Here is a 26,734-nt window from a genome sequence, read left to right as displayed (position 1 = left end):
TAATCTGATAGATGAAATAGAACCATCAAAAGTCTTTATAGAGGGGCTCGTCACAATTTAAACTGTTTTAGAAGGATTTTCTAATGCTTCTGTGGAGGACAGACTAGATGGAAGGGGTTTGGGGAGACCATTAAGGAGGAGAAGGAGGAAGCTGCTAGAAAATCCTGATGAGAGACGATGAGAGCAAAGACCTCAGTGATGGATGTGCCAGAGGTAGATCAACAGGGCATGGTGACTGGTGGAAGGAGTGTGGGTGCTAGAGGGGTGTAGAATAGTTGGGGTGTCTGAGGGGAGGTTGATGCCACTTATTGGCAGAGAGAATAGTAAAAGGAACAGATTATTCCTTCCCAATGATTTCATCCAAGGAAGGAAGACTGCTTCTTCCTGGTCTTGGGAGCAAGTATTCTAAAACTCACCCATCCATTCTGTTAGGCTATGAGCCCTTTCTTCTCTCTTGGGCCTTATAAATAGCTGAGCCAGACAAGTAATTACTGATCTCAGGCAATAGGAGGTGCCTGTGTTTATTTCACTTGCTAGTGTATTCTGAGAGAGAGAGGGAGAGGTGAAAGTCATGTGTTTGTTTTCACCACATTTGTAAGAATGGATGGAGTTGGAACATTGGCCTCCCTCCTCTGGTGACACATGGGCCTCTTCTCTCTCCCAATCTCTGTAGAAAACCATGTTAATTTTTTCTAGTTTTTCCCCTTATTAGCCTGTTTTCCCACAAACTGTTATTTGTACTGTTGGCTGTTAAGGAATCCTAAGCCCACCCTAATTGTTGGGCTCCAGAATACCACCACAGCCATCTCCCTATCTCAGAGTTGACCTAGTTCTAGTTCTAAGCATCTGTGGCTGAACAGGTGTATGGGGGCCTCTGCTGGTGGCACAGCTTTGCTGGGCGTGATTCTGTCCTTGTTCCGTCATATTTACAAGTATCCTGGATACAAGATATCTTGCCTGGAACTAATCAACATGGTAAAGACAGCCCACTTCATGGAATCCTGTCCTTTGTCTTTTACTAACAGCTTCTTCCTTTCTCTGCCTTCTACTTTCTTTCAACCAGAAATTGTTCCTAATTGGTGAATTTTCTTAGTGTGAGGGATGGAGCACTCAAAGTTCTTTTCTCTCCACCCCTTCTCCTATAAAATAGCCACTCACTTATAATCCTCACTCTTCCAAGATGGCTCTTAGATGTTTCAGGTACACAGACCGCTCCAGTGGGCAAAAAATCCTGTGGATCATCTACCTCCTTCTGTTTGTCTCTGGAGCTGGGTTGGGAGAAGGAAAACTACTCTGACCGAGTGGGATGACTAGTTCCTCTTTTTAGGAAGTGCTGTTGAGAGGGCATCTGTTATTTTCAGCGAACAGTTGAACCTACATTAGTAAATAAGAGTGACGGGGAGCATTTGAGATCTTGCTTCCTGGCATATGTCATCAGTATGGCTCAATGAACTCTTCTAAAAATTCAAAAAAGAAAAAAAAAAAAGAGTGACCGTGTATATTGTCATTTTATGAAACATTATCATTATAAGACGCCAGCCTTGGACTATCAATTGTACTCTACTGATATCTTGGCTACTTTGAAACTTCTGTAGTAAACTAGGCTTCTCTAGTCTTGGATTTAAGGCACTCTATTGTCTTAAGCCATCTGAAAGGGAATAGTTATTTGTATTTTAAAAAAAGAAATCAGTTTTTTTCTTATGACAAAAACAAAGCATGTTCATTGTAGAAAGTTTAGAAAATATGGAGAAGCAAAAATGAAAAATCATCCATGATCTCACCATACAGAGATAACCACAGTGAGTTTTGTGGCCTAGCCTTTTAGCCTTTTTATAAAAATGTGTTGATGCTTATTTTTAAAGGAATCATAGTATATATCTCTTTTATAACTTTCACTTCATAGGGTTTATAAATATCTCATCATGTCATTTCAATTCTTTATAACATCATCTTTAATGATTCTGTAGTGGTCCCATTTTATAAAGGGAATGGGGACATTATTTTTAAAATTCATATACTTTAATTTGAAAAAAATAATAAACACATGACCTGAAAATAGTACATAAGGAAGGGTGTTATAACAATAGTGAAGGGTGATGCAACTTCCAAAGGGACAGGTTTCCCAGCAATAATTGTAGGCTTAATCAATTGGTAAATTAAATGGAACATGGATGTTAATAGACTTGACCCCTTTATTCATCTTTGGGCTGAAATTTTATAAAATCTTTCTGCGTCTGAAAAATTTTTCAAGAAAGAATGCCTGTGGTGTCTCAGGTTGCTAAAGGTAAATAGTTTGACTTCCTTGTTTTCCTTTCACCGGAATTCAAGCCAAGAAGCTCTCTGTGTGAGTTTGCATAGCACCTGTGTACCAGGAGACCTTTGGCAGGTTATTATTTCAAAAGTTATGGAAAGTTTCTTGTTTTGGGGACCTGCTGAATCTAATCTTAATTGATGAGGCTAGGTTATTCCATATATTTATTTCTATTTACAGGTAGTGCCTTCCTCAGTGCTATTTTTCTTGCCTTAGCAACATACCAGTCTCTGTACCCACTCACCTTGTTTGTCCCAGGACTCCTTTATCTCCTCCAGGTAAGCACTTGCTGGTCAGAAGCCAGCACTCAAGTGACATTTAATACATGGCCTGATTTCTGCTTTGGGGAAGGAAGGGCATGGCTCAATAAAGGCAATGGGACTGGGTCCTCATTTCACACTTGCTTACTTCTGCTTAAAAACACAAACAAAGAAACTTGACTAACTTTAAACACAGTGGACCTAATGATTACTAAACTCTAATTCAGTATATCATTAAAACGTATAAGTGCATTTCATTTCATATATTGTAGTTGGGATCTACCAACCATCTTACATTCTCCTTTTCTCACCTAACATCGTAGACCCCTCTCTGAGCTCATTTCTTTAACTCTTCTGTATAACAGCACTTACCCAGTAAAGTTCTTGTGAGGATTAAGTGTAGTGAGTATACATGACGCAGTGCTTGGACCACATTGGGTAATTCATTGAATTAAATATTAATTGAAAAATACAAATTGTTGACATTTACTGAGAACTTACTACATGTCAGGTACTATGCTAAGCACTCTACAGGCATCATCTCATTTCAACCTCATAAGAACTTTGTGGGGTAGGTCATATTATTAGCCATGTATTAGTCTAATATTAGCCATGTTAGGCGCATGAATTGTAACTGGAATGTTGAGCAGTTTAGTCACTTGCCTAAGGTCACATGGCCAGCAAGTAACAGTGCTGAGATGTGAGCTTAGGCAGTCTGATGCAAGAGACTGCTCTCTAACCATCTTTCTTTTCTATTCAAGTAAGAATACACACATGTCCTCAAGAGCAAGGAACTGCTTGCAGGTCCCACATGGTCCAAATCCATTCTTAGAGAAACATTTCTTGAAAGCATAGAGGGGGCAGTGCCAGGATTCACACCAAGAAATGTCTAATTTCAGAGCCATTGTTCTTAAGTATAAACACTGTTGCTAAAACTGAATGTATACCTCCATTTACTGAAATAGGCTCTGTGCTTGTAATTTTAAGTGATTTTGTAATATATCTTTGTGTTGATGTCATGACAATACATGGTTAGCTTGGCCTTTCTCCTATTGGGGGAATTTAAGATATGCCCTAGTTGTGACTAATATGAATAGTTCAGAAATTTGGTTTTCTGTAAGTTATTTCCTTAAGGTATGTTCCTCCAGCTGAATCATTGGACCCAAAGGTGTGAGAAGTTTTATAGTTCTTATTATGCAAGACCAGATTATTCACCAGAAAGCCTGAGTCAATTGATTTTCTTTCTAGATTCTTTTTGAATCCAAGCATTTTTCCATAAGACAATGTGCTGTTTTGTATTTTCTTTTTTACTTCATATTTATAGTTTATTCTTTAGAAAGTCTGAGCACTAAGGGAAATGCATGCAACCAGAATTATTGTGCAACTATTTACCAAATAAATACTATTAAAAGTATATTTATTCATATACATGAACTGACTAAAAATTTTTAAATGTTAAGCTAGTTTTTAAATATTGCTTTATTTAAAATAGCTTTTGTTTAAAACTCAGGAAAATTTCCTCCTGACTACAGTGAACAGTACAATTGAGTCATGCAATCAAGCAGCTCAGCCAGACACATTCTTCAGTTCCTCCCTCTACCAATATTTACTATGCACCTTCAGTAAGCTACATACTATGCTAAACTCTGCAGATGTGAAACAACTGAAGGCGGCTGAGCAGGGAGGTACTATATAGGAAGACTGCCTTGGCAGCAGCCTGTGGGGTGGATTGAAATGAGGAAGAGCTGAGGCTGGGAAAGATGAAACCATCATGTTGGATCAAGTCAGAGAGGTTGACTGGGGGCCCAAACCAGTGTCAGGGAAAATGGAGAGATAAAAGACTGGATTCATATTTCTAGGAAGCAGAATTAGCTGTGCATGGCAGCCATCTTTATGTAGGAAACAGGACTAGGAAGAGTTTGAGATGAACTTAAGGAGCCCATTTATGTAGACATTAAAATCCCAGCCCATACTTTATTTACATATTTTTATGTAAGTCTGTAAAGTGGCCTGAAAGGCATAGGGCCTTATGAGTCATGATAGGGCATTTAGAAAATCAGTCCCGTCATATCCAGGAAATAAACCCACCTATTTAAATATGAGAGAGGAAACAGAAGAGGAAATTATCCTTTAGGGCTGAGTTCCTCAGAGATCATTTAGTGGACCCTTTAGGCCTGAGTTTCACAGAGATCCATAGGCTCCAAGGAGAGAAGCTAGAAGTAATTAATGGGTGGGAGCTACAAGCAACTCAGTATAAAAGCAATTATGTGACAGCATGGGATGTCTCAAGGGAGGTGAGTTCCCTGTGAATCATAGTGTTTAGGCCACAGGCTGAATGGCCACTTGTTGAGGAGTCTTAGCTAAGCATGGGTAGCTGGATCTGATAATCTTAAATATCTTTTCAAGACCCAAATCAAAATTGATTTCATAACCACAAGGAAGTGATACATCTGCTCTCGACACTGTCTTTTTCTCACAGTTTTTTTGAGTCCTCCATAGGCACACACTTCCCTCCAGGAAAGATTGTGTAATATAGTATATAAGAGCACAGGCTTAACATCTTGTTAAGACGGAAAGAAAAGTAGTCCTCAAAGACTGATGGTACTCTGTCAGAAGAACAGTGGAATCAGCCCAAAGGGGCTCCTGCCGGCCAAATTTAGGATATTCTGAGCATCAAGTAATTGTAAAATAGTAAATAAAAATCCACATGTCTATAGTTATGCTCAGAAAAGGGGCAAGGAGAGGAAAAAAATAAATATATCATCACTAGATGTGGCTGTTTCATGAATTTCTTACTCTGAAAATTAATAATTAAAAGGAAAGAACTAAGCAGTTCCCTGCCTTCTAAAATAGAACCATGTTTCATGAATTTCTTACTCTGAAAATTAATAATTGAAAGAACTAAGCAGTTCCCTGGCTTCTAAAATAGAACCGAAGGTGGCTACATAGTGTAGTGGTTAGCATGTCTGCTTTACACGCAGAAAGTCCTGGGTTCGTGCCCCAGGTGGAGCCACGGGCCAGCACGTGGAAGGAGATCTCTGCCTTCAGAAATCTAGTTCTTAAAGGGGAGACAGCAACATCGTTGGTCAGAGGTGGAAATTAAAGTGGGGGGGAGGGGGAATAAATAAAAAAAATAGAACCGTAGTTCTTTCATAGTTGATAAAAGAGAACTCTTCTCTACAGAAGAATGCCAGTTATAAATGTAGAAGGAATGACAGAATAGCAAATCACCATTGAAATTACTGAATCTAGTAAAGATCATCAATGGATGCTAAAATCATTAGGTGAAAGATTTTTGGAGAACAGGTTATTTGCATTTGCATCTACCAAAATGTCCCCACCCTTGAGCTCCCACCTCTAAATCGTCTGCCTCATAGCAAAGGGAAAAATATATCTTTACAAAGGAGTGTTCTGTCTGTCACCACCTTGACCAAGTAATCCAACTCAGCATCACTTATAGTGGAACAGCCTAATGTGATGTGCTTCTTGGTGTGATGCTGTACAAAGTACATAGCATTAACTCCAAAGTATTCTGACCCAAACTGTTAATTTTAAGCCTTTAGATCTGACTTCTGGTTTTTAGGAACTACAAGAGCAGAGGTACAAGTTAAATGACACGAGGAGGAAATAGTAACACAACCAGAATGTAGGGCAGTCTATATAATACAGGTGGTCTGATTCTCTTCAAAAAGTCAATGTCATGAAAAAGAAAAAGTTGGAGGACTGTTCTAGACCACAGAGAATAATAACCAAGCAGAATGGTGAGTCTTGATTGGATTCTGGTTTGGAAAAAGCAGCTATAAAGGATGTTTGAGGGACTTTAGAATATTTTAAAGATAGACTAGGTATTAGATGATGATAGGGAATTGTTAATTTCTTGGATGTGATAGTAGTTTCGTGGTATATAGGAGAGTGTACTTATTTTTAGGAGCTACATACAGAGGTGTTTTAGGGAGAGGTGTCCTGATATGTAGAAAGTTCATACACAGAAAGATTTATACACACAGAGATAAAAAATATGGCAAGGTATTAATACTTAATCTAGGTTACAAATATGTGGTTGATTATTATAGTATTCTTTCAACTTTATTGTGTGTTTGAAATTTCTATAATTAAAAGGAGAGAAACAGAAGACAGGCTCTGAAGTTGTCTCGGCTTGGATACTTATTAGCCTTTTGACCCTAGGCAAGGGACTACATAACTTTCCTGTGCCTCAGTTTCATCATCTGTAAAATGGGAATAATGTAATAGTAGCTACTGCAAAGGATTAATATATATCAAGTATTTAGAACAGAGTATGATAAGAATTCAATAGATATTAATTATGGTTATTAGTGTTCAAATGTTCATAGAAAAGACATGAGGGGAAAAGAAAATATTTCATTTTTAGAGTCAAAGGAACTGTAAACATTAGTTTGTACTTCCTCCTTTAACACTACAAACCTGCCCCTTTCTACTGGTGGAATTTCTAGAGTACAAAAGGCTGGTGGTGGACAGTCTAATGTTTGACCAGTGCCAGAGGCAAAGCTGTTTTTCTCTTCCCTCCATAAGACACTGGAAGGCTTCAATATCAAAGGCAGGAGATGCTGCAACTGGCTCTCTGGTGAGTCACTTATGAGAATGGTAGTTTGAGCCCATCTGGTCCCCTCCCCCAGCTTTACTCTTCCTCTGACCTTGGCTTAAGGCCTAGTTTCCAAATGAAATAGAAGCTTAAAATGTTATGATCTGATAGCATGCAGAATAAAATAGAGAGCCCTGAAGTATACAGGACAGGAGACTACAGTGAAGGATACCCCAAGTGCATAGGACCTCGAACCTGAAGCCGTGAGGCTGGCAGAGGGACACTCATGGTATAGTCAGGGAAGTTTCTAGTTCTCTCCTTCCTTATGTTTGGGATTCCTAAATACTCAGACCCCCTTCGATGGTTTGAAGACCTTAATCTTTATTTGAAGAAAAGTAACAGAAGCCAGGGGAAAATACCTACCTTGTAAAGCTCTTTTAGTTTCTGCTTTAATCCAATGTGACCTTCTCTTGTCTTTGAACTGAAAAGGTTAATCCTTTGATTTATATACTCTCTGGAGCTTGGGGCAGGTCACATGATACTGGCTGGCACCAAAGGAGCCAAACTCAACCAGGTCTTTCTTGATAACTGGGCCCTTCACTGGGGCTTTTTTTAGAATTTTCACATATTACTCTCTTTCCCCAGCAGCTTTCCATCGTCTCTGCTGCTTCCAAGAGGGGGCCAAGGAAGAGGCAGCAATGCTGTTAGCTTCCTTTCTTTTTAGAACAGGTAAAAATGAGGGTCAGGGCATGATCATGCATTTGCAATGCGTCTCATCCTGAGACTCCAAGAACTTAGATATAAAAACTTTTGTTAAGATTTTTTCTTTAAGACTTTAGTTTTCAAATTAAATTTATTGGGGGTGACATTGGTTAATAAAATTATATAGGTCTCAAGTGTACAATTCAATAATGCATCACCTGTATATTGCATTGTGTGTTCATCACTCAGAGTCAGATCTTCTATCACCATAATTTTGACCCCCTTTACCCTTATCTACCTACCCCCTTTCCCTCTGGTAACCACATAACTGTTATTTGTTTCTATGAATTTTTATTTGTTTGTCTTATTCATTTGTTGCTTTCAGTTTTATATCCCAATATGAGTGAAATACTGCCATTTATGACAACAGGGATGGATCTTGAGATTTTTATGCTAAGTGAAATGTCAGACAGAAAAAGTCGAGAACCATATGATTTCACTCTTTAAGACTTTATATAAAGAGTATCTTTAAGAGTTTATTCTGGTAACTTTTCACACCATTGTCCTGGAAGAAAAGTGGTTTCTGTATCGAAAAAACTTTTCCCCTCATTGCTTTATAGAGTTGGGGGGAAGGAGATAGTTATACATTTTTCCCTTTTCTTATTGTAGTTTGGCTTTTTCTGAAGCAGTCTCGAGAATCCTCTAACTTCCCTAAATATTTTTATACATTAGCAACAGTGTGACTTCAGGGATGTAACTACTGGTTAAAATTTTTAGGTTAAGAGTGAGCGTAGCCCGTGGACCACATCTGGCACACAGATATGTCTTATTTGACCTTAGTGTTTAATTTTTTAAATTAGTTGTCAGTGTTTTAAAATTTTATGTTAAAATTTATATTTCTGGGTTTTTTTGAAAAATTGGAAGATCTGTCTCCTTTAGATAAGGCCCACCCTCTTCAGTTTACCACAACCCCTATGCTTCATTTCTCTCACCCTTCACTCATTTGTTACCTGCCTGGCCTTTGTAGGTATTTGACTATGTATATGCATGTGTGTCTATATTTATGTCCACTAAGGTCTAGAAACAATGAGTGACCCAGTATTAAAGAGCATCTGTGAGGCCCAGATTGTGATCTTAAAATACCATTTACCAATTAAAAGAAACTGAGATTTCTTAGAGAAATGGCTGATTGTAGATGTAGGGCAGGAAATGTACAGGATGATCCTGGAACATTGTGAAACCAGATAACAAGGAAGCTGTCAAAGTCTGGCTACTGGAGTCATATCAGAAGAACTCAGGATCCAACTTGAAGAGGCTCCCACTGACCAGTGATGGACAGTTTGAGCTTCATTAGGATAAGAATTGCAATGGATTAAAATCTATAAATATATTTAAATCCAAGCATTCATAATGATATTTAAAAGAAAACCTAATTGGTCAAATTAGGAGAGTTGACAGGGAACCAATTTATTATCTTGAAAACTGGATAAATAACAGGAAAAAAATTAAGCATTTATCTTGTCTCTCTTGTACTACTAGGTAATCATATAACGGGTGAAGGGAAGTGTCTCTTTATAAAATTATTATAGCTTACTGCTCTTCCTGTAAGCGGCCTGAGGTGATCTCTGAAAATAGTTTGCTATTCACTTGACCCAGAAAGCCCCACAAAATCATGCAAATCAAGAGGTTCAAATCTTTGTGTTCACTTTAAGAACACCTGTGAAACTGCCCAGGCCACCAAGGGCATGCATATCCAAAAAGTGACCAAATATCTGGAGGATGTCACTTTACAGAAGCAATGTGTGCCATTCTGTCGTTATAGTGGTGGAGCTGGTAGTTGTGCTAGGCCAAACAATGGAGCTGGACACTAGGTCGATGGCCCAAAAAGCGTGCTGAATTTTTGCTGCACATGCTTAAAAATGTGGAGAGTAATGCTGAACTTAAGGGTTTAGATGAGACTCTCTGGCCATTGAGCACATCCAGATGAGCAAAACTCCTGAGATGTAGCGCAGAGCTTATAGAGCTCATGGGCAGGTGAACCCCTACCTGAGCTCTCTCTGCCACACTGAGATGATCCTTACGAAGAAAGAGCAGACTGTTCCTAAACCAGAAGAAGAGGTTGCACAGACGAAAAAGATATCCCTGAAGAAACAAAAACTTATGTCCCAAGAGTAAGTTTGGCATCAAATAAATGCTAATAAAAGTAAACAAACAAACAAAAATTCCAGCTTACAAAAGAAAACAAAATGATAGGTAGGATAGCATCATTTTGCAACCCCAGTTGATCTAGGCATTGAACATTAATAGCTACTAATGTCAAAAACAAAAATCATGCCTCCTGATGAAAGAACACACCATCACCAAAGTTTTGCCAAAGAGATCAAATCCAAAATTGCTCGAGCCTCTGGATCCAGCTGCCAATTTGCTAGAAACACTGAAGACAAAGTATGTAATTGGCAAAAACCAGATTTGTAGGAAAGTTCTATAGGTTAAATGCCCTGAGATCTTCAACAGATGAATTGTAAGGAAAAAAAAAAAAAAGACATGAACAGGAGTAGGATGGAGTAGAGCACCTGTTAATTAAGAGAGACTTAAAAGTTGAATCAAATATTTTAAAAATGGGCAAAACTAAACTATAGTATAAAGGGATGACTTTTAGGTAGAACATCATAAAGAAATACAAGAAGGTGATTTTTTAAAATATAAAGGCCTGGATAAATATGGTTACTTTGGAGCTTGGAAGAGGGGATTGTGGTTGGGACAGGGCACAGAGAGAGACTTAGAGAGTCGCTGGAAATGTCTTTCTCTTGACCCAGGTAGTACTTATTAGGATATTTGACTTGTAATCATTCACTAAGCTATATATTTGTTTTGTGTGGTTTTCTGTAATTTATTTTATAATAAAAAGGTTTAAAAATTGATTGGAATGTTTAGGGCACTATTTTTCTAACCCTTCTACTCACATACTTTTGATTTTAAGTCGGCATTTGCTATGCAGCAGAAGACATGGGTAAAATGAATCCTCATCTGTTCACTGGGAAATTTGCAATCTGGACTTTTAGATTAAGTTTGGCTCTAGGATTTATAAATAACAAGACATCAAAGGCTTGCTCGAGTTTCTTTTTTAAGAATTTCAGGCGTGCCTCATTTTATGTGACAGGAGTAGTCCTGTAAGATTAAGTGCAAGTCCAGTTTTTACAAGTAGACTCAGTAAGTATTCTGTATTATATTCTTAGGACTATTTCCCAAAGCAAAGTTTTAAAAACAAAAATTATACCTAAAATTTAGTGTACATTTTATAATCACAGATTTGCCAGGAAAAAAAAATTATTTCCACTTAAATGTTGACAGTAACTCTTTAGGTCCAACAAAGCACTGTGAATGTAGTAGCAAACCAAAACTTGAAGGCTGTTAATGGGATTTGTAAAGAGTGAAACTTCATCTACTGGGCTGTGCTTAGGACTCTCCTACTAAAGCTACTTTGAACAGTTTACCTGATTCAATTCTTCATTGCCTTCGTCTTCTTTTTAAATATCATTAGTAGAGAGGAAGGGGAAAACAAAACAAAATTTTTGCTTTGAAGGTTTCGTTTTCCTCTGCTGTGCTGTGGTTTCCTTCACCCCTCCCCCCGCCTTTTCTCTTTCCTTCCTTCTATGCTAGATGGCAGTATTTTTCAGGAAGAGAAGATCAAGACAGATTATCAAAGGCTGGTAGAACTCTAGAAAATAACTCAGAACCTAAGTGCCTTCCTCTTTGAATTTATCTATGGATACCTCCTCTTTGTTGAATATTTTCCATCCCCAGGAATGTACTATTCTCTTAAAACTTTGCTATTTTAGAGCAGCATTGTCAACAGAACTTCTTGTGATAATGGAAATGTTCTATATCTGTATATTTTTTAATACAGTAGTCATGAGCCACATGTGGCACTTGAAATGTGTTAATGAGACTGAGGAACTGAATTTTTAATTTTAATTAATTTCCATCAGTTTAAATTTAAATAGCCATGTGCGGCTAGGGGACAGCACCGCTTTAAAGAGAGGTGAGAGTAGAGGTGTAGGTATGTAAGCTTAGAGTGGTGCCATAGAGTTGATCAGGTGCTTCACCCTTCATATCTGTAAACAGTAATGTTATCTCTACTTTTAATCTCTTGACTGACTTCTCATTCTCCTTTAGGCCTTTACTGTGGAATTATGATCTCTATAATTTATTTTTAAATACTTCTGCATAGACTGTCTGGTATTATGTATGTACCAATTTAGCAGCCTTAACTCATGGGCCAATGAGGTACTTTAATGAAGCTGCCACACTCTGGTGGTCATTTGCTTTCTATCAGAAAGGCCATACTCCATGGGTAGCTACCATCAGTGCCTCAGCTCTCTATAGCTTGATCTACACCTTTGCTAACTAGCATGAGAATGTCAGGAGCAGATTGGATTTTTATTGGTGAGATTATCATGTTATTAATCAGCAAAATAAATTTTAGAGGTAGGCTTTCATTGGTGAAATCAAAGTATTCAAAAAAAGTGGAATATTTTAGAGATACTTTCTATACTTGCATGAAGAAGCAATGAGGATCTAGGAAGGCCTGTAATTTTATCCCTTGGAGATGGTACTTGTGGCTTCATTTCTAACCAATCCTATGTCTTGCCTTCTGATTGCCTGATGTGACTCCAAGGGCGACAGAACCCCTGCCTCTGGGTATTGTCACTTCTGCGTTGAGTGAACCTCTCTTACAAGTGGTGATTGGAACAGCTAAAAGAGGGGAGGGCTGGGACTTAAATGACCTTGTAAGATAGTTTGTGTAAACTGTTTTATCCCTGCTTGCTAATGAATTTTTGTTTAAAAAATGGTGCGAAGTATGCCAGAATTTGGTCTGGAACTTGCTTTCTTTGCAGTGAGCTCGTACAGGAGGAGCCAACCCACCCCGGCCTTAAACTTCTTTAAGGGCAGCTGTTAAAGGACTATGAGTTACACACGACCAAAACAATCACTGAATTGTACACTTTAAAATGGTTAAATATATGTTATATGAATTTCACCTCAGAAAAAAAATTTGATACTATCATTAGTTTATTGCTCAAATTTTTTCTAACTTTGACCATTAGGAGCTCCTTCAGATGGCTCCTGTGTTCTTTTGATAAGCCCCATCTATTTTTGAGCCCTTTTTTCCCCTTCTTTCTGGTACCACAAGATATTCTAGGCTCATCATGTATTTTCCCTGCCCCAGCCCTGGAATCAGCATTTCTTCAAGGACTCCTGGTTCCTTTTATTGGAGAATGCTGTTTAGAAACCGAAGCGTTTAGGTGTGCTTATTGTTATTAGGGAATCATTGCTTCAAGCAGACAGAGCTATGAAATATATGTATGTATACTAATGCGCACATATACACTCATCTATAAATATCTTTCTATCTGTTTTTAGTGATACCTGTGGTTCCAGACCAACACCGCAGGGTTCACATTAGTCTCTCCCTTTTCCTTATTTTTTCCTTATTTATAACTTCTTTCTCTTAACAATGAAAAACCTAACTTTTATTATCTGAAATATATTTGCTTAGTTATATTCTCATCAAGTAGTTCTAGAATCTCTGTGAGAAAGACCCCTGTAAAAAATACACATACTGACTTGATTATACCACTTAGGTATAGTTCTTTTTGTCTTTAGCCTTACAGTATTCTGTCAAATTACTCTTTCTCATAGTCACTTAGGTTAGTTCTTTTCTTCCCCCAATGTGGACCTTTAGTGCAGTTATATTATTAATTTGTTATATAATTAGATTCATTTACTACTGTTTGTATTCATTTTGGGTTTACACTACATCCTGGTTGATTTTCATTGTTTGTTTGGGGGGTATGTGTAGGGACTGAAATATTACTATGATTCTAAGAGTCAGCTATACAAAAAGATATATTCAGAGAAGTATTACTCTGTCCTCTTCCCTGCTGTGTCTTTTTCTTTTCTTTCTACTTTCCCTGTCACCCCAAATAATTATTTGCTTTAGTTTATTGATTATCTTTCCTGTATTTCTTTTGCACAAATGAGCAGATACATGTATATTTTCTTATATCCCCTTCTTATATGAAGGATAGCATATTCTAGGCACTCTTTTGTGTTTTGCTTTTTTAACTTAATATTATTTCCTGGAAATCATTGCATATTGAAACATAGAGATCTTCCTTATTCTTTTTTTACAGCTGCATAGTGCTCCATTGTGTGGATGTACCATACCTTTCCAATGTATGGGACTTTAGATTGTTTCCACGATTTTGCAATTACAATTAATGCTTCAATGAGTAGCCTTATGTATATTATTTTCATATTGTTGGAGGTATATCTTCAAGATAGGCTACTAGAAATAGAATTACTGGATCTAAAGATGGGCATATATGTTAGGTCTTTTCACATTTTCCTCCAGAAGGATTGTACAAATTTTCTATTTCCACCAGTAAAGTAGGAGGAGAGTGCCTGTTTTCCAGAGCCTCACTAACAGAATGTGTTGTCACATTTAAAATTTTTTGCCAGTCTAATCATGAGAACTGGTTGTCTTAATTTGCATTTCTCTAAGTGTGAGTGAGTTTGAACATTTTTTCATGTTTGTGAATTGTCTGTTCATTTTTCCCTCTCATTTTTCTATTGGATTTAGGTCTTTTTCCTTGCATTTTTAAAGATCCTTTACATATTAGGAGTATCAAACCCTTTGTCTGCAGATATTTTCTTCTGTTTTTTAAAAATTGTCTTTTGACTTTGTTTATAGTGTTTTTCTTTTAACAGCTTTTATTTTTTTATCAAGATATAATTTATATACCATACAATTTACCTATTTAAAGTGTACGGTTTAATCATTTTTAGAATATTCAGAAGTATTCAGCCATCACCACAATCAATTCTACATTTTCATCACCAAAAAGAAACTGTATACAATTTAGCAATCACTCTCTATTTTTCCCAATGCTCCTCTCACCTCCAGTCCTATTCTGCTTTCTGTCTTTATAGGTTTTACTACTGCACATTTCATATAAATGGAATCATACAATATCAATCTTTTATGACTGGCTTATGTCACTTAGCATGATGTTTTCAAGGTTCATCCCTGTTTTAGCTTGTATCATTAGTACTTCATTCCTTTTTATTGCCAAAGAATATTCCATTGTATGGATACACCATATTTTATTTTTTTATTCATTCATCAGTTGGTAGGCATTTGAGTTGTTTCTTTCTTTCTTTCTTTTTTTTTTTTGGCTATTGTGAATAATGGTACTGTGAACATTCACATACAGATTTTTCTGTAAACATATATTTTTATTTTATTTATGATGTTTTTGTTATGTGGAACTTCTCATTTTTATGTAATCAAATTTAATCAGTCTTTTATTGCCTCTAAATTTTGAGTTTTTCCATACATCATAGTTAAAGACAAATTTACCATGTTTATTTCTAGTACTTTGTGGTTTCATTTAAAAAATATTTAGATCCCTAATTATTTTGAAGTTTAGTATAAGAATAGTATGAGATAGAGATCTAATTTTATCTTTTTACAAATGGTTACCTAGTTGCCCTGGCACCATCTATTAAAAAGTCCATCTTTACCCCAGTGACATGCCACCTTTGTCATATACTAAATTTCTATAAGTATTTTGGTCTAATTCCAGACTTTCTATTTTATTCCACTAGTCTGTCAATTTATGTACCAGTATTGTACTATTTTAATTATAGAGATTTTGATAGGACTTTATGACTTTTCCTTGTCACTGTTTTTGTAGATATTCTTGAATGTTTGTTTTTCCATATGAACTTTAATATCATGTGTAATTCCATAAAGTAGCTTGTTGGCATTTTTACTGGGATTGCATTATTGCATTGAAAATATAAATTAACTTAGGGAGAACTGATATGTTTATAATATTGACTCATTCGAAACAAGAACAGGAGTTATCTATCCATCTGTTTAAGTTAACTTTAGTGTCTTTCAGGAGTGTTCTAAAATTTTCCTTGAATAGGTTTTGCACATTTGCTGTTAAATTTAATTCTAAGTTTTATTTTCCTTGGTGTTATTGTAAATGTGGTTTTCTCTACCATTATGTCCTCTAATTGTTTATTATTTGTGCATACGAAGTCTTATTATGTGTTAATTTCATACCCTACTACTTCACTGAATTCTTTTGTTTGTTATTTTTATCATGAGTAGTTGTTGCATATATCTAGATACTAATACAATTTCTTATCTTGAAGATGTTTGTGATACTTATATTAATAGCTTTTCTTGTATTGAACTAACCTTGAATTTTTAGAATAAACTCAACCTGGTCATAACACAACTTTATCAAGATCTTTTTCATGTGTTGCTGAATTATATTAGATAATATTTCATTTAGCCTTTTTGCATTTGTGTTGGTAAGTGGTTTTGGTATCAAGCTTATATTTGTTGTGGAAGAGTTAATGTTAAGGTTATAATCACCTGTTCCTTGAATGTTTGTAGAACTTTCCTGTAGAACTGGCTGGGCCTGCTCTTTTCTTTATGGGAAAATTTTTCATTACTAATCAATTTCTTAAATGGTTATAGGACCATTCAAAAATTTCTATTTCTTATTGAATTAATTTTTCCCTGATTTTTTATTTCATGCTTTCAGAAAAGTTGAAAGACTAGTATAATAAATATCTTTTATGTAGATTCCTCAGTTATCATTTTGTCACATTTTCTATATCTTAATGTAGATTTATAGACTTTTTTCCTGTCTTTATTCTTGATTCATTGGCAGGGAAGTTACAGGTAACAAGACATATCAACCCTAAATACTCAGCAGGTAACTCTTAAGAACTGGAGCATTTTTCTGCATAGCCACAAAATTATTAACACATCCAACATTTGTACTAACTTTCATAGATTCATATTACCTAGTATATACACTCTGAATTCAAATTCCCGAATACGTACATAAACTTTATAGCATTTTGGGGGAGAGATGGGATTCAGGATCCAAACAAGAATCATTTATTACATTTCATTGTCATCTCCTTTGATCACCACCTTTTATTTATTTATTTTTAAAGACACTGGCATCTTAATTGACACATTATTTACATTTTTATAGAATGTGTCCATTTTTGCCTCAGATTTTAGACACATAGGCATACGTTTTAATTTTGTTTTTTAACATTGATGCATCCATAGTTATGTTTATTTGATCTCTTTTTTTTTATCAGTCTTATCAGAGACTCATCAGTCTCATTAGTCATTTCTAAGAGCTGGCTTTTGGCTTCGTTGTTTCCTTATACTGTGATTTTGTTTTCCATTTCAACAAATTCTACTCTTGCCTTTATTATTTCCTTCATTCCTTTTAGGGTTTTGTTCTGTTTCCAATATCTTTTTTGTTTGTTTGTTTCTAATATCTTAAAATAGATGTTTAGCATATTTATTTTCAGCCTTCTATTCACATATAAATTTATAAGGCTGTATTTTTCCCTCTTGAGTACTCTTTTATCTACATTACACAAATAGTGATATGAAGTATTTTCATAGCCATTAATTTCTTACATCAGAATTTTTTATTATTATTTCTTATTTGACCCCTGAGTTGTTTGCAAAAGGGTTAAAATGTTTCTAATATATATTTTAGGTTATCTTTTTATTAATGATTTTGAATAATTGCATTATGGTCAGAGAATGGGTCAGAGAATGATACAGACTCCTTGAAGTTTGTTGATATTGCTTTGTGGCCTGATTTAGGTATGTGGTAAGTTTTTACAACATTTTATAAAATGCTTAAAATGAATGTGAATTCTCTATAGTTACTAGGTGTACTGTTCTATATAAGTATATTATGTTTTATAAGATCTCATGAGATCGAATTTATTGTGTGCGATTCATATTTCCTACTTGGTTACTGATTTTGTCTATTTGATTTATCAATTATTCACTGATGATGGATTAGTCTATTTTTTTCTCTGTAGCTCTGTCCACGTTTGATATGTTTTGAGACTGTGGTATTAGGTACATACAAGTTTACAACTGTTATATTTTTCTGATGAATTGAACCTTTCATCACTATGGAGCATCTTTATCTCTGTAGTACTTTTTACATTAAAGTCTGTTTTTTCTGGAACCAGTATAACCAAACTAGTTTTCTTTTGGTTAGTGTTTACCTAGCATATCTTTTCAAGTCTTTGATGTTCAACTTGATATCCTGTGTTTTTCAGGAGGCATCTTGAAGTTTAAACTGATAACTGCTCTCTATCCTTGATATCCCTAAATGTACCATTTTGCCTTTTCTCCTAGCGTCAGTACATACCCGTGAAAGTGAAGAGCAAAGCATTCTGGATCTTCTCTTGGGAGTATGCCATGATGTACGTGGGAAGCCTAGTGGTAATCATTTGCCTCTCCTTCTTCCTTCTCAGCTCCTGGGATTTCATCCCTGCAGTCTACGGCTTCATGTAAGTAATGACCTCATTAGAAAACTCTGGAAGTTAATTTGGTTTTCACAGCTCCAGCTGAAATCAGAGGGCGAATGACCACAGGGAGCATCTAGACACAGTGGTTCTCAAACTTTAGTGTGCATCGGAATCCCCTTCAGGGCTTGTTAACATCCACTTTGCTGGGCCCCACTTTAGAGGTTCTGATTAAGTACGTCTGGGACGGGGACCAAGAATTTGCATTTTAACACGTTTTCAGGTGATGCTGATGCTGCTGGTTCAGAGAACATACTTTGAGAAGTGCTGATTTAGAGCATACCTCTGATCTAGTGAGATTAAGGAGCACTCTCTAGGAACATCCAAAGAGTCTACCAGCCTCTGCCTGAAATGTTTTGGTTCAATCCCAAACAGTAATGGATATATTCCTCTACTACAAGAGGGTCTCTGACAGTTTTAAAATAAAGCCACCTGCCATGTGTCAAACTTTTAGAAAAAATCGAAATGGTTTTTCAGTATGAATTCTGTAGACATTTCCAAATGCTCTCTGTATGGTATGCTGAGGGGGTGGCCGCTGCCCAAGCCTTGAGGAACTCAGCCCAGTGGGGTGATAGACACTGAAACCTGCCAGGGTAGGAGAGGAATCTGGAGCGGCACATTCCTCTTTGGGATTCTGGATTGCTAATTTGTGTTAAATCCTGGCTGAGTGTAACAATGATTTAGTAACTTTCAGCTCTTCATGCTCCACCTTGGATAGGAGTGAAAAGCTTGTCCTGGTTTTCTGCTGGACCACAGATTGTGTTCTTTACCTCATTTCACAGAAAAGGAAATGTAGTTACAGCAGGAGGCAAAATCTTGCTCTGGGCGGAGGCCTATGTCAATGAAATCTGACCATGAGCCATTGCCTATTTCTCCCTGCTCCATGCTCCATTCGTTGCCTTTTTGAAATTGTGAATTGACATCAGTTTCAACTCTATATTTTTAAAATAAAAATATAATGTAAATTTTTTAAAGAACCAGAATTGCAGCCAATTTTTATCTGGTATCACTAGACAAAAAGTTTTCCAGTTAAACTCTGACTTCTCAAATGAGGTCTGGGATCCTAGCCAGAACCTGCCGATGGTTCCTCCAGCCCCTAGAAGTCTTACTGCAGTGTCAGGCACTCACTCTTCTGGCTCCTGTGTGGAAATGTGGAGAAAGAATGGGAAGGAACAGAATCTTTGAGCTTGTTTCTCTAGGCAAGTCTTTGGAATGCCCCAAATAGATATTGTTTATTTAAAATCCATTCCTCTTTTGTTACAGTACTGATATCTCTTAATTTTAAATATATGTGTCTTGGCAGTAAAACAGGGGCTGGTCTTTTGATTTCTAGCATGAATCCCTGCCTCACTTCTGATCTTTGATGCATGTCAGAGTTTGGCTCAGTGAATACGATCAGTTATCATTTGCTGTGTCTCTGCCCCTTGTTTTTGTTAATTACCTATATTCAAGGTGCCTAGAGAGCCCCTCACATCCTGATCTCTGTGGAGACAAAGTCATCCTTGGCTGCCCAGTAGTGACCAAAGTCTTCATGAAAAAAACCAGGTCAAAGCAGACCATTTATAACTGCTCTCTTTTTTCTCTCCCTTTGTTTTCTTCTCTCCAGACTTTCTGTTCCAGATCTCACTCCGAACATTGGTCTTTTTTGGTACTTCTTTGCGGAGATGTTTGAGCACTTCAGCCTCTTCTTTGTATGTGTGTTTCAGATCAACATCTTCTTCTACACCATCCCCTTGGCCATAAAGCTAAAGTAAGTGATTTGACCTGCTACTTGTTTGTCCACAGAGCCATTTGTAGCCTTACAAGTGCCCTTCAAACTGGGAGCATCTGCTATTAGGTTTATGCTATCTTTGCTCAGGGAACCTTGCCCTTAATCTCCTCAGGTGCCAGTGGCTTTAGCCAGCAGTAGAATCAAACAGAGTGCAGGCTGCAGGGAGGGTGCTTTGGAGCACCCTTATATTTCTCCTAGCCTCATTTTAGGGTACTCAAGACCACTCACCTGGTGCTGAGCCCACTCACCATTTTGGATAAGAGCAGAGGTTGGGGTGGGGAAGTATCTTTGGAAAAAGTGGATCTTGTTGGGTGTCCTATATCAGCAACCCAGTGACAGTTTGCCCAGGGGGACTCAAGATGTTAGTTGGGAGGCTAGCTACCTGCAGCTCTGTTTAATCTTCTGATCAGTTTCCCTCAAAAGGGTTGTCTGTGGAGCTCTCTTCTGTGGTGTGAGAGAGCTAACATGTGTTGAGCCCAGCTCCATCTCAGATACCATTCTAGGCTTTCAGAAATGTATTCATGCATAACCCAGCAACTCTTGGAGGTAGGCATTATTTTATTATCATCGGTCCCATTTTATAGTTGAGGAAATCGATGTTCACAGCTAGTAAGCAGTGGCTCTGGGATTCAGACCCACGTTTGTCTGATTTCAGACTCTATGGTTAGTCTGTATGATGCCAAGCTCCTGAGAGAGATCACTTGTAATATCCTCCGGAAATGATCATGTTATCCTGGCTTCAGAGAAGGAAAAACAGGCACCAACAGCTACAGATATGCCTGGATGGTCCAGGGAAGCTGAAGGAGAGTTTGATTTAGATTTTGAGAGCTTGAGTTCTCTAATCGTCCTGCCATTCTTCATGGCTACTGAACTAATACACATGGCTCCCATTCTGTAAAAGCTCAGAGCTGATGCTTCCTTCTCATGACAGCCTTGGCCTGGCACCTAACAGAAAACCATCCTTCCTTGGCCTGGCAGGCTCCAAAACTCTGGCAGCCTTACCCAGCCAAACTCTCCAGCTGTCTGTGGTCTGTGTCTCCTGCCCTTGTTCCGATCAGGCCTGACCACTGGGCTGAGAGAAGCAGGGAGCCTGGAGCAGCTTTTTTTACGCTGTATAGCTAGCTTTCCAGCAGCTTTCATTGTCTGCATGTAAAAGGCCAGAGATAGCTCCTGGGTAGACAACAATACCACCATCATATGACACCCACCATCACAGCAGCAGCCCCTGGCCAGGGCCTCAGAGTTATAGAGACAGAGGTTATGAAGATACCTGACCTCCCTCATTGCTACCCTCCTGTGCTTGGATATGAAGCTCCACTAACACTCGCTCCCTGCAGTGTTTGCTTCCAGTGCCAGCTTTGTGAGAACAGAGCCCTTCAGGCCACCTTTTCCCCCCGCAGTGTTGCAGGATGTTCTAGTCTCCATGTTTTGGGGCACATTTTCAATGGCCTTTTCATAGAAGTGTTGCAGCTGTTAGCAGCTACCGAAAAACCCCAAAGCCAATGATTTGGATTTTCTTTAGGAAGATTCCCACTGAACAAGCTAGGCCCTTCTCAGAAGCCATAGGACTTCGTGACTGCCAAGCTAAGATTTGAGGCATTTGCTGTGTAGGAAGGGCTGGAGTGTTTGGGTGTGTACATGTTTGTCTCCACATCTCAGATTTACACCCATTGAGTCACTCCTGACCTTTGACCTACAAGACAAGAATGCCATTAACATCTGAAGAAAACTTCCGTGAGTTGGGCATCTAGGAACTGGGCAACAGATGGCCATGTGCATGTTGTGTAGATGTAGCTTAGGATGTAGCTAGTATAGGTGTAGATCTGGCCTCTTCCTGTTGTCTCCCCCTCTGTATGTGGTCACCTCTCGGAGGAGCACTGGAGATTGAGCTCTGTCCCCACCCTCCCTGATCAGAGCTGTCATCATGCTATGCACTCAGGAGAACAGTATTGCTGGTGCTTAGGAGTTCTGGAGACAAATAGCTCCAGCGCTTACTGACTCACTTACCGTCTCTGAATCTCACTGCAAAGTGTGGGTGACAGCACTGCCTTCGAGGAGTAGTTAGCTGTAGTGAAGATCACATGCAATAATACTAAAAAGGGCCTAGCACAGAACTTAGCAGAGTGAGAGTTCAGGAAATGATAGCCATTTTGTTATTAGTTTAATCTTTCTTAGAAAATAAATAATGTTGATATAAAGCCTTGAAGTTTACAATTCACTTCAGCGCTTACTGACTAACTTACCGTCTCTGAATCTCACTGCAAAGTGTGGGTGACAGCACTGCCTTCGAGGAGTAGTTAGCTGTAGTGAAGATCACATGCAATAATACTAAAAAGGGCCTAGCACAGAACTTAGCAGAGTGAGAGTTCAGGAAATGATAGCCATTTTGTTATTAGTTTACGGTGACAAGAACTTCAATTCCAGTCCTCGAGGGCTGAAAAAGTGCACAGCTCTCAGTTCCCTTTCTGGAAAGAAGCTTGTTGTAGCTAAGGGTCTGTAGACCCCACTGACCTGACTGTCAGAGAAAAAAAGCATCAGCAAGGAAGCACTTCCTGCCCTGGGTCCAGTTGTCAGAGGGGCCTCTGGCAAGGGAGGCTGCCTCATTACACTATGACAAGCAGTCATTTAAGCCCAGTAATAAAGAATGCTGACTTCATTTGTTTTTTTCCTCAGAGACTCCTAGGGGAAGGCTTGGAGCTGGTTGGAGGGTGGTTGATGGGAACTAGCTCTGTGGGCTGTTTCTCTAGTGTTTGCTGGGCCCTCCTCACCACCTCTGAGCATCTCTGGGTCTCCACAGTTTTCTTCTCTGCTACGCGGCCTGTCCCCAGTGTCTTGTGGGTAGCAGAGCCACAGCTATCTAAAGTCCCCTGGAGAATATTTTTGGGTTTGAGGGATGGGGTCAGTAGTCTCTGGAGTGAGCCTGGTCCCTAACTGATCTTTATCTTTCTGCTCTGTCCTACCCCAGGGAGCACCCTATCTTCTTCATGTTCATTCAGATTGCCATCATCTCCATCTTCAAGTCCTACCCGACAGTGGGGGATGTGGCCCTTTACATGGCCTTCTTCCCTGTGTGGAATCATCTCTACAGATGTGAGTACCCCCACCTCTAAACCCCTGGTGGCAGATTTGTGTCATCCTGGTCCCTGGATGAAACAGCCAGGGAAAAGGGAATTGATAGGCATTTGCTGGGCATCTACTGTGCTAGCGGTGCCAGGAAACAATTCTGCCTCGGTGCTACAGACTCGTGATGAAAATAAAGATAACTACAATTCATTTAGCATTTACCATGTACTTGGCTACTGTGGTTCTAAGAGTGTTACATGCATGAGCTCATTTTATCTTCACACCTGCTTTTGAGGAAAGTATCCCTATTTTGCAGACAAGAAGACTGAGGTACAGAAAGGTAGAGACATTTGTTCAAGGTCCTTTGACTGGTAGATGGAAAGGCTGGCATTGAAATCCAGATCTAAAAGCTTTTCATCAGTGATGTTCAGTAGAACTTTCTGTGATGATGGAAATGTCCTGTAGCTGCACATCCCAATAGAGTAGCCACTAGTATAACTGAGGAAGTGAATTTTTTATTTTCATTAATTTAAATTTAAGAAGCCACACCTAGCTAGTGGCTATTGTACTAGACAGTGCTGTGCTAGACCTAGGGCTTTGAACCATTTCCCAGAGCTGCACCCAAAGGTCCATATAAGACAGATGGGCAACAATAGACTTCCTGCCTACAATGAAGACCCCTTTAAGCTCTAACCATCCCTTCCTCAGAAGATGGCCTAGCAATGATCTAGTTGTGCTTCTTGGGCCCCCAGTATTTCCCTCAGTTGGGCTCTTAGTCCTCTCTGTGGGTTCTTTTCAGTGTTTGTAGACTCCCTTAGGCTAGGCTAATGACTCACTCACCTCTGTGTCCCTCGAGCCCAGGATCAAACTTGACACATGGGAACAACTCAGCAAATGTTTGTGGAAGGGTTTTTGAAACCTCTCTAATGAACAGGCAGTGTCAGTGGCCCAACACCACTTGATTCTCTAAAGCAGCATGGAAAGAGAGCCATTGAACTTTCCTTGCCTATAGTGGGTGCCCAGCAAGGTGTCAAGAATGAACTCGGGAGGTCAGGGGAAGTGAGTCTGTGTTGTTGTTTTGGGGCTCTTTGGGTGTCAACCAGGATGTGAAACTGATGAGCTGCCTGAAAGAAACCTACCTGTGAGAATGGGCCTGTGTGCAAAGGTAAACAGCTAAGTGGGCGGGCCAAGCGGGGCTGCTCTTGCAGGTGATAATGGCCTGGTGTGATGGTGACCAGTCTTGCCGGCCTGGGAGGAGGAAGTGGCATCTTCTGCCTATGATATCCTCATTGCACAGATAAGAGTCACCCAGTCCACTGGCTCAGAGTCACCTTGAGGCCTCTTGATAGAGTGGACAGTGACAAATCACAAGGCCACCAAATATGAACATACCTCAGTTTGCGACAGGATGGGTCTTAGGGACGTTGATCCTTTTCCCTAAAAAATAGAGTATTTTTTCTTAGCTATCTATCTCATACGGGGCATCTCTCTCCCTTGGGTAATATCTTTCATCCCATATTACTAAACACAGTCTGGAGTCAGATTGACTTGAGACTGAATCCTGGCTTTCCCATTACTAGCTACATGTTTTTAGGCAAATCATTTAACCTTTCTGAGCCTCCTATTTTTTCATCTGTTGAATGTGGACAATATCTTTCATGAGTGTTTTATGTTTGAGAAAAAATAAATGTGAATAGCAATGTAGTTATTATCATCAGTTATAATTATGTGGGGGGGCGGGGCGGGGGGGAGGCTCTTGCATAGTTCCATGATCAAAGCTTCAGGCTCGGTAGCCAGAGTCATTCAGAGTCATTGGAATAAACATGTTTTTCAAAACTTGAAATAAGCTATTTCATGCCCTCTGGGATAATGAGGCACAAAAAATAAAGATGGAGTTTCCAGAAACCTGGATGATCTAATTGATGCTGTTGCTGTCTGGCTGGGCAAGTTCAGCTTGTCTGAAAGTCCTGCGGAGAGCACTGGCTACCATCCTCAGTGCCCAGCTCCTTCAGCGGAGAATACTCGTGCTTGGAGTGTCTGTTTGGGGCATGACAACTGCTAGTCGTGACATGCGGTGAGGTGTGTCTTCAGCTTGGTCCTGAGAACCTATGAGTGGAGTCTTTGAGAAGTCTTTAAGCCTAGGTTGAATATATTCAGACTTTCAGTGTGGTTAAGAATTCAATTTAAACATTAGTTACCAGTGCTAACATGCCTGCTCACACATTCACCTTTTTGTTTTCCTGTCCTGCTCAGAGGGAAAAAGAGGCACATGGGCCCTTCCCGGAGTGTAGTCCCCAGATACCAAGACGCTGGTACCTGAGGCCAGGATGAGTCATACAGACACACAATTGCGGTGTTAGGGAACAGCCTGCTGGCAGAGCCAGTGCCAGCCTGCAGTGGTCCAGCCGAGAACCAGTTACCGAAGGGCTGGATTTTGTGTGTTTTATTTTGTTTTTATTAACTATTGTAAAAAGATAAAAGAATATTGATAAAATACATGTAAATTATAAGGAATAATGATGCAATAAATTTCCATGTACCTAGCACCTAGTTTAAGAAAAGGAACGTCACCATGACCTTTGATGTCCCTAAATCACCTCTGTGCCCCTCTCAATGGGACTGGATTCTTCAAGTACAATTTTATTTCTGAATGCCTGAGGCTTAGATAGGCAAAATGACTTGCCTGAAGTTTTAGTTTGTCAATAGTGGAGCCAGAGATTGGATAAGCCACTCAGTGAACATAGGAATATGATTCCAGCTGGCCTAGCAAGTCTGATGAAGAGTGAGCCCTTTCGTCTCATTAGGCCCTGGTCATCTCTGACATCTCTGACACCTCCTGGTGCCTGGAACAAGCTGTCCTGTGCCCCAGGTCCCTAGCTCCATCTGCTCTGGCATATAGCTCTAGTCCTCTGACCTGTCAGCCAGCAAGAGAATAGCAGCTCCCTAGTCCTGCAAAGGTCACCACAGGCCAGAAGCCAACTGGATGCTGGTGACAGTTCCTCCAGGCACACAGGAATAATCTTCATGATTGCACCTAGGAGCTACATGTGAGCCTCTCTCAGTCTCTGTGCACTTGGTCACCTTCTTGTCACCTGGTCTGAAATCCAGAGTGGCTAGAGGCATGAAACAAAGACCCACCTGGGCTGTCAGATCACAGGAGTTTTATTTTAGGAATATTGGGTACCACCCCTTTTCAGCAAAATAATTTCCAAGGAATCAGAAAGAACCATTGAGAAATATCAGTGGTAGTGATATTGGAGTAGAGAAAAGGTACATAGATTATTTCTTTCTTAAGGTTGTAACATTGTTTAATAACAACAACGGCAATAATTATCTGTGCACACATCCCTTTTCCCATACTTCCTGTTTCTGAGAGAAAGGACAAGAAAGGAGAGGTCTCAGGAAGGCTTGAGTCAAGGCCTTAACCTCTCAGCTTTGAAAACCCAGAATTGTGGAAATTTCAGATCAGAAAAGAGGACCTTGGAAGCCCTCCAGGCCAGTGTTTCCAAATTGTGGGATTTCACAGACCACTAACATTTAAAAAACTCTGGTGACAGAGTTGCCAACTTTTTATTTTGCTAAAAACATTAAAACAGTCAACTACCAGCCGTTTGTCTTCA

The 26,734-nt window shown here is 38.9% G+C and overlaps 1 protein-coding gene and 1 pseudogene across 1 annotated transcript in view; both read left to right on the top strand.

Moving 5' to 3' along the window:
• Nucleotides 1-26,734, top strand: part of PIGU (phosphatidylinositol glycan anchor biosynthesis class U) — an 83,432-nt gene that overhangs the window by 41,650 nt on the left and 15,048 nt on the right. Inside the window, exons 7-10 of the mRNA XM_025039809.1 lie at nt 2,492-2,589; nt 18,111-18,265; nt 19,887-20,030; nt 23,017-23,141. Coding sequence (XP_024895577.1) covers nt 2,492-2,589; nt 18,111-18,265; nt 19,887-20,030; nt 23,017-23,141 — 522 coding nt within the window. The remainder of the gene's footprint in view (nt 1-2,491; nt 2,590-18,110; nt 18,266-19,886; nt 20,031-23,016; nt 23,142-26,734) is intronic.
• On the top strand, nt 9,394-11,472 carry LOC112470989 (annotated as a pseudogene).

Source organism: Pteropus alecto, unplaced genomic scaffold (genome assembly GCF_000325575.1).
Source record: "Pteropus alecto unplaced genomic scaffold, ASM32557v1 scaffold45, whole genome shotgun sequence".
NCBI lineage: Eukaryota > Metazoa > Chordata > Mammalia > Chiroptera > Pteropodidae > Pteropus > Pteropus alecto.
Note: the sequence above shows the minus strand (reverse complement) of the source record. Positions and strands in the feature narration are given on the sequence as shown.